This window comes from Cynoglossus semilaevis, chromosome 17 (assembly GCF_000523025.1).
Source record: "Cynoglossus semilaevis isolate Cse_v1.0 chromosome 17, Cse_v1.0, whole genome shotgun sequence".
NCBI classification, from domain to species: domain Eukaryota; kingdom Metazoa; phylum Chordata; class Actinopteri; order Pleuronectiformes; family Cynoglossidae; genus Cynoglossus; species Cynoglossus semilaevis.
The window spans coordinates 15,523,381-15,530,921 of NC_024323.1; the positions used below are offsets into that span (position 1 = coordinate 15,523,381).

Here is a 7,541-nt window from a genome sequence, read left to right on the forward strand (position 1 = left end):
TCTTGCCTCCCTCCTCCCCCCGCCTGCTGCCCCCCCCGGCGGCGGGGCCCCCGCCGATCTCCGCTCCCCTCGGTTCCCACAACAGGTGCAGGTACTTGAGCTCTTTGTCGTCTCTGTGTCCGACGGGGATGTCACTTATCCCCAAGCCCAAGCCCACACCCACGGTACCCACGGTGCCCCCGCCGTCCAAGCTTCCCTCCACGGTACCCAGCGGTGCCCTGTGCGGCGCCCCCTGGATTTCGTCGTCGTGTCCGTGCTCCACTATGTACTCACCCTCGGAGCTGGAAGGCTCATGATCCGAGGCAGCCGCTACTGTGGGGTTCCATCCGTCCATAGTTTAGCTTGACATTAACCGTGGAGGCTGTGCTCACAGTCCTGTGGAAAAGGAAACGGTCCCGGCAAATATCAGGAGAAAACTTTGTTTATGGCATTAAATACGTCAGCTGCGCCTACGGCCATCGCACGACACCTTGACGTTACTTCTGTTTTAATGACGTGTTTTGAATCCTTGAAGAATTTGATAGGAACATGTTAACAGAAGACGCTTCTCCTTCGACACCACTGAAATGTCCCCGTTTTCACTTTCTCCATTTCTTCTGCTAGAGCCAGTAAGAAACACGTTTACTCACAACTGTTGACCAATCACTTGTCCTCTTGTTCATTTGCTCCTGTCCAATAGAAGCCGCGCAAACACACAGCCAATCCGAGTTCTGGGCCTACGCATGCGTACATGGAACAGGGTTGTTTTCATATTGTCCGATACAACAGGCCTCGTTAATGATTGACAGACGGCCACAGCACCGTCTTCATAAAATGAATCACAGTCATATTTTATTAAAACGTTTGCAATGTGTACATGAACGTACAGTAGAATATAGCCCCAGCAGAGGGCGCCAACGATCCATTATGAGAAACCAACGGTGACTTTTATACATGAATATCATGAACACTTTGTTATACACTGAATATACAGTAGTGCTTGTCCAATGAAGTGACATCAGGACCATTTCAATTACAGAACATTACAGAACTGCCCTGCTGTGCAGCGTCGAGCTTTGAAACAAACTGAGGTAATAAACGGTTAACAGAACATTAACAGAACTTCAAAGGATGAATCTCAGCTGTGGTTCTCCACAGAATTTTAATTTCAAAATGTTTTATTAATTTCGGGGTTTAAATCTAACTTACGACTTAGACTTGATTTGGCTCAGCAAATTCATCAAGACTTTGGTGGTTCTGATGAAAGAGGCGTAGAGTTTAGAACCAAAACCAAACACTGAATCAAAGGTCCAGTCTCAGTCCTGGAGACACAGGTGTCCCAGCCTGGGCCAGGAAGTTGGCTAATGCTGGGTCAGGTCCCGATGAGACTCCATCCTGCTTGGTGGGCATCAATCCGGAGAACTGTACACGTTCAATAGGCCGAGCCACATGTTGAATACCCTGCTGCTTTAAGTATCCTTGCTGGCAGAAGAGGGGGGGCCTCCGGTGTGTGAGGGAGGACTGAAAACACGATTCTGAAAGATAAGAGTGTCAAACGGCAACCAGTGTGATGTCAGCAGTCCATAGTCCAACACATGGTAAATATAGATTTTAACATGTAATCCATATACTGTATATTTGAGCTCTGACAGCAACGGCTATATTCACTGATTATAAACAATCAATAAAAACATCAGTCCCTGTTAAGAACACCAGAGGGCAGCAGAGGTCGGCAGCCGTCCAGGCTTCGCTGACACGTTTTCTCACCTGCATAGAAGCTGCGGAGGTCGGCCTGGAGACAGTGTTCCAGGAAGCGCTGTAGTGGTTGTATGTGAGATAGGGGGCGCTGCCAATTGGTGAGAAAATCTTCAACCACGTGATGGATGGCCTTGGGTCTCGGCAAAGCCCAGTTTTTGGGTCGCAACCTCATTTCCTCCTCTGGGATTAGAAACACACCATGATGTACTTCATTTACAGTCGTACCTCGGCCAATAGAAATGTTCTGTTTGGACCTCGGCCAATAGAAATGTTCTGTTTGGACGTTACCACTTACCAGTAGGGAGAGTGTCGTAGTGATATAGGACGGGGTGCAGAAAGCTGGATCTCCAGGCTGTGGTCCAGTTGATCTGTCTTGCTCTGTCTGGACCCAGGGTGTCAGTCACTTTCTTGCCATACTGCATGATGATAACAATTAGACCCTGCAGGGACACCTTGTGGCCAGAGAGAGACGTAAACTGGGGCAAGGCTTGAATTGGAAACTCTTCAACATATTCACACTGGGACCTTAGAAGGAAGTGGAGAAACACAGGCCGGTCAGTCAATCAAGACGACTTCACCTTTGGTACTAAACAGTCGCGTTAGGTCGGTCTAAAATTCTGATCCACTCAAAGATCTGAAGAGCTTATTAAAGCAGCAAACGAGGGAGGACAACCTGAAGGTAGTAGACACAGTCTGAACTCACCCCTGTAAAAGCACAACATCACCTAACACCTCCACCATCTGGTACAGCCCAGACACCTCATTGACCCGCTTCAGAATCCAGGATTGCAGCTGTGATGTCATCAACTTTGTTGAAGTCCAAGGGTTGCGATGGTTGCGGTATTCAAGTACACGGTGGACAGCTCTAACTGTGGTAGAAAAAGGTCGTTTCAGCTCACTTTGAACACCACCTTCATCACTTCAGGAAATGACCATGAACCTTCCCTCAGAATTTTCACCTGTGTAACGGAACCCATGAATAAAGCCCCCGGCAGACTGTCGATAGTCTCTGGAGTGAGCTGCTGTTCCCAGGACAAACAACCCGGGGCTGTTCTCCCCCTCGTACCACGCCGTCACACTGGGCAGCCTCCCTTTGGCATTCTCGCTGTTCTGCAGCCGGGCAGAGCTACGGAGACATTTGAACATCAGCTAAATAAATGACACCTGTGGACAGGGAATTCTGGGAGACAGAACCAAGTCCTGACCTGTGGAATATGCTGAAGTTGAATCGGAATCCAAGGCATCGAATGATTCGGTCGTAGGGCTCTCGCAGTGAGAAATTGTCAATGTGATACTTTGAAAGTTCCTCTGCTGAAACCTCAGAGGTGTTTTTTCCTCCTTCCTGCTTCAGGAGGAACTTGTTCAACCTCGGATACAACTTCTTCTTCTTCTTCTTCTTGTCTTTCTTCTTCTTTTCTGGTTTCTTACTGTCTCCGTCCTTCAGGTGAGCGATCACGATGTTCTCCAGGTTGGCTTCAGCCAGCCCATCCAGGGACTTCAGTTGGTACGTGTCCAACAGGTCGTTATTCACCGCTCTGAAAGACGGAATGAAAACACAACGAACGCACGTAAAAATCACAGCACAGATAAATGTTGGGAGAGGACGAAACAGAAGCCTTCACCTGAGGTCTCCCACGTAGTGTGTTTGCCAAGCCAACCGGACCGGGCTGGGACTGAGCATGTGAACAAAACTGGCTCTGCCCATTATGCTTTGGGCCGTTTCAAAAGCCGAGTTTCCCTTCCCCAGGATGAGCACGGTCTGGTCCTTGTAGTCCTCAGGGTTGGTGGAGATGGACTCGTAGCCCTCCACCAGCTCCGAACCAACAAAGTCCACCTTCTGGGGCACCCACAATCCCGTGGCTACAAGAAGGGTGCTGAGGATGGAGAACAATAATACAGACCAGTTAATCTGGGGGTGGGGGTGGGGGGGGTGCCAGAGGTGTGTGTCAAGGTCAAAGGGCAAGGTCTCCTGTTCACCTTTAACAATGCTGAGGCAACATTTTGAACCCCATGGATAGATGGAAAAAAAGAGAGGGTACAGGGGGAGCGGTGGGTGGGGGTGGGGGTCACACTGATACCTGCACTGGAGCTCAGAAGCCTGTTGATCCGTCAACAGGTATTGAACCCCCGTGGCCATCTGAACTGCTCGGACATTTCTGATGTCCACACCATACTGTACTTTCAACCCCAGCTCCTTCTGGAAGATGGACAGGTAGAGGGGGTAGGTGTCAGCTGGGGGGTAAAACTCACTGCTCAACCGCTTGAACAAAAGGCTGGACTTGTCACTCAGCAGTGAGTTCCAGTCATGACGCAGGTTGAACTCTTTGTTTGCTGATCCTGTGTGGATCTTGTTGATACTGATCAACTTTCTGTGTCGGGGGAACCTGGAGACACACACACACACACAAGGTCAGACAAATACAACACCACCATCTCCATTGGGTTCACACATGAATCCTGAGCTGACCTGTGGAAGAAGCTGCCTGGCCCAGAACTCCTCTCCAGGATGATGTAGTCTCTTCTGGCCCTGGACAGGAAGTATCCCATCTGCAGTCCTGCAGGTCCAGCTCCCAGGACACAGTAGTCGTACTGGTGGCGGCGGCCATTATCAGACCAGCATGTCACACAGCTGATCGAGATGAACAGGAGAAAAAAGACCAGGTCTGGACCCATGTCCTGCAGACAGATGAAATGACATGAGACCAGACGAGATGAGGGAGGAGTCTGCACTACTACTACTACTGCTGTCTAGTACTACTACTGCCTAGTACTGCTACTGCCTAGTACTACTGCCTACTACTGCTATGAGGGAGGAGTCTGCACTACTACTACTACTGCTGTCTAGTACTACTACTGCCTAGTACTGCTACTGCCTAGTACTACTGCCTACTACTGCTACCTACTACTACTGCCTAGTACTGCTGCCTACTACTACTGTCTATTACTACTGCCTAGTACTACTTCAAGTAAACGACTAACTCTAGCCAAACTGCTGTACGACTGGAAACACAAGCTCAGGTCGGTTTCAGTTCCATGTTGTAGTTGTTATCACGCCTGCGGTCGAGTAAGTTTGGTAATCGACATGTCAAAATAAAATCAAGTTACAACGCACAAGAACGCTACTGTGGATCTGCGGATGATTTGAACGTGTCACATGACTCCCACGCTAAAAGATCATTGAAGTTCTTTCGGGGTGGCCTTTTAAGATGTATCAATTTTCACAAAAAGTTCGAATTGAGAATCCGATTAACTTTCAAAATAAAAGCTATTCTTTCTGAGCGCTGGCTGGAGGCTTTCGAGATAGAGAGGACGGCCATTTCAAAGCAATCGCCATCTAGTGGCATTAGCTAAGAATGCCGTTGGGGCATTGCGATGCAGGAAAAAGACAAATTGAAACGATAAAACACACATCTTCGACCCGGTCGGGCTAGTTTGGATAAGAAACTAGTTCGCCAAGCTAGACCGTGTACGTGGGTCTCAAACCACTAAAGGGGTTCTGACATTAAATGCGTTTTACTTATCGTCTTGTAACTACATTGTTGCACAAGTTTCCACAGCAGTCAACAACAATCACCCCCCACATCCCCTCGTTCAATGCCCCGAATTTTCCTGATCGCCTACCTTATTATCTTGTGAATATCAGAAACTCATCTTCAAAATAAATACCTTACACCTTCAGGTCATATTTTTGGTGTGTCGACAGCCAACAGATCGAAGATCCACCCAGCAGAATCTCCCAGGTTCCTCTGTAGCTCTGTCCGATGATGGATCACTCAGCGGCGGCAGCAGGAAGACCAGGCGGTACCTTTTTACGGGCGTTGTTCCCTGGTTCTCACAGTGTGTCCTGTGTCAGAACGAGTCCCGTCCACAATGTTACATGTTTACCGTCTGCTGTGTCGAAGCGGTTCCCAACAGTCCAGCAGTTAAACCGGGCGATATACGTCACATAAAGCGCACCGCATCATTGGACCAACCCGCATGCTAACAAAACAAAGCTAGTGTTTTATATTCCTGTCTGATTCTGATCATTTGGCTTTTTTTTTTAAACTGAACAACTCACGAAGAGCGTGTGTACAAATAACACAAATGAAGTTATTTGTATTCACGAGTACAAGAAGCGGTGACGTTGAAAGTGGTGTTGGGTTTTTTTTTCCTGCTCCGTGAATTCCGAGCTGAAAACACTGCAGCCAACTCCTCCGTCTGTCCGGGTCCCACGTGAGGACTTCTGGTTCCAGGTCTGCTCTGTTTTCACTGGGCCCAGAGTCAATAAGGTTCTACAGTTTTCCACTGACAGTTTTTACAGTAGAATTGTAACAAGTTGAACACAGTAAAATGGCTAAACCTTGGTGGAGTTCATGTACACTACAGAGTATTTCTCAGCAGAAGTGCACAAGTACTGCTGCAGTACATAACTCATAAATGTCAATGATTGTCTGTAACTGCATGACGCTGCGGTCACCTGCGCTGCTGCGTCCTGATCTCTGATTGGTCTGAATTCACCTTCAACTCCGTGGACTGATCAAACTGGTATCAGTCCAATATGTCATATATGTGACATATATGTCAGTGGCGTTGAAGCCTATCAGCTGAACATCAAACAGTTACCCGTGACACTGCGCTGTGATTGGACGATAAGTGAAAATCACAGTCAGTGGTGTGAACGGCCTGGTGATCTGTGAGTGACTCTCAGTTTGTGCTGCGTCATGTTCTGGACTGACTGACTGCTTTGTCATGTTTGACAACAACACGGTGAAGAATGTGACTCAGCACTCACACTTCCTGTCTCAGTCAGAGCGCCGGCCCCCAGACTGCTATAAAAGGAAGGAGTGAGCGGTGGAGCAGCAGCAGCAGCAGCACAGGGGCCTAACTCATCAGCACAGTGAGTACTTTTGAGTACTTCTGGGTACTTCTTTGTACTTCTTCTCACTTCTTTGTACTCTTTGTCTCAGTTTGTGTCACTGTGTTTCAGGGTAACGCACGGAGAAGATGAAGAGTGCCAGGAAACCAGACACCGGGGATTCTGGGAGGTACAGTAGGAACAATCGATTCTCAGCTCCTGTTCCTGTTCCTGTTCCTGTCACTGTCACTGTTGTGACTCTTCTGTTTGTGCTGCAGTGATTTATCAGAGCAGATTAAAGCGGCCACTTCAGACATCCATGTCAGAGCTGAAAACACTGAGCTGATGTTGACCTACCAGAAGGGTCGGATCAGTGCCACGCAGTACAAGGTAGGTACTACACAGTACTGTGAACTCCAGCAGTACACAGCGCTACATATGTGTAGTACTTCAGCAGTACTCCCTTTTATCTGTGTCATGTGATCAGTGCAGTACACACACACACACACACACACACACACACACAGAGTTTTGTTCATTTCGTTCACCTTTGATGACAAACTTGATGAAAGTTCTGACCAGATGAGACAGAATTGATGGTAAAACTTGTTAAAGCTGGTCCAGACACCTGACAGTCTGGGACCAGGACCAGCAGAAACCTGAACATCTGTCTGTAGTCTTGTTGGTCCGGTCTCCTCTCTGTTCTGTGGACTCATGTATGTCGGTCTGGTCCTTGTAGGTCCTGCTGTGTTCCCTCTATGAAGTCTACAAGGCACTGGAGGAGGAGCTGGACCGGAATTCTTCCCACCCGGCCATCGCTCCCATTTACTTCCCACAGGAACTGGCTCGATTGGAATATCTGCAAAAAGACCTGGAGCACTTTTTTGGCCCCAACTGGAAGGAGCAGGTGATCGTCCCTGCAGCCACACACAGATATGAACGAAGGCTCCGAGAGGTGAGTCCACGG

At 48.4% G+C, this 7,541-nt stretch overlaps 3 protein-coding genes across 5 annotated transcripts in view; 1 reads left to right on the forward strand and 2 right to left on the reverse strand.

Moving 5' to 3' along the window:
* Positions 1–619, reverse strand: part of ankrd54 (ankyrin repeat domain 54) — a 3,942-nt gene extending 3,323 nt beyond the window's left edge. The window contains exon 1 of the mRNA XM_017040370.2: positions 59–619. Within this exon, the coding sequence (XP_016895859.1) occupies positions 59–334 (276 nt within the window). The 5' untranslated portion in view covers positions 335–619. The remainder of the gene's footprint in view (positions 1–58) is intronic.
* A 184-nt stretch (positions 620–803) lies between these two features.
* Positions 804–6,173, reverse strand: foxred2 (FAD-dependent oxidoreductase domain containing 2). 2 transcript variants are annotated; one of them, XM_008330766.3, is made up of 10 exons: positions 5,404–6,173; positions 4,205–4,413; positions 3,816–4,121; positions 3,360–3,611; positions 2,943–3,272; positions 2,697–2,863; positions 2,441–2,606; positions 2,033–2,262; positions 1,747–1,917; positions 804–1,514 (listed from the first exon to the last, which is right to left on the reverse strand). In XM_008330766.3, exons 2-10 carry the CDS (start codon positions 4,408–4,410, stop codon positions 1,282–1,284), a joined length of 2,061 nt encoding a protein of 686 aa, XP_008328988.1. In that variant the 5' UTR covers positions 4,411–4,413; positions 5,404–6,173; the 3' UTR covers positions 804–1,281. The 2 variants fall into 2 exon arrangements, with proteins under 2 accessions (XP_008328988.1, XP_008328989.1); XM_008330767.3 differs by lacking the exon at positions 5,404–6,173 and adding an exon at positions 4,850–5,002.
* Positions 6,174–6,528: 355 nt separating this feature from the next.
* hmox1a (heme oxygenase 1a) overlaps positions 6,529–7,541 on the forward strand; it is a 3,977-nt gene continuing 2,964 nt past the window's right edge. Inside the window, exons 1-4 of one of the 2 annotated variants that reach the window (XM_008330764.3) lie at positions 6,529–6,616; positions 6,707–6,764; positions 6,853–6,964; positions 7,314–7,529. In XM_008330764.3, the coding sequence (XP_008328986.1) occupies positions 6,724–6,764; positions 6,853–6,964; positions 7,314–7,529 (369 nt within the window). In that variant the 5' untranslated portion in view covers positions 6,529–6,616; positions 6,707–6,723. Of the gene's footprint in view, positions 6,617–6,686; positions 6,765–6,852; positions 6,965–7,313; positions 7,530–7,541 lie in introns of both variants that reach the window. The other variant, XM_025064479.1, reaches the window with a different exon arrangement.

Bases quoted from the DNA above. Each gene is read 5' to 3' on its own strand.
- foxred2 (XM_008330766.3), bottom strand. From the start codon at position 4,410: ATGGGTCCAGACCTGGTCTTTTTTCTCCTGTTCATCTCGATCAGCTGT. The intron at 2,607-2,696 runs GTGAAAATTCTG...TTTCTACCACAG, and splicing joins TCATGGGTTCCGTTACACAG to TTAGAGCTGTCCACCGTGTA. The intron at 2,263-2,440 runs GTGAGTTCAGAC...CTTCCTTCTAAG, and splicing joins GATGTTGTGCTTTTACAGGG to GTCCCAGTGTGAATATGTTG.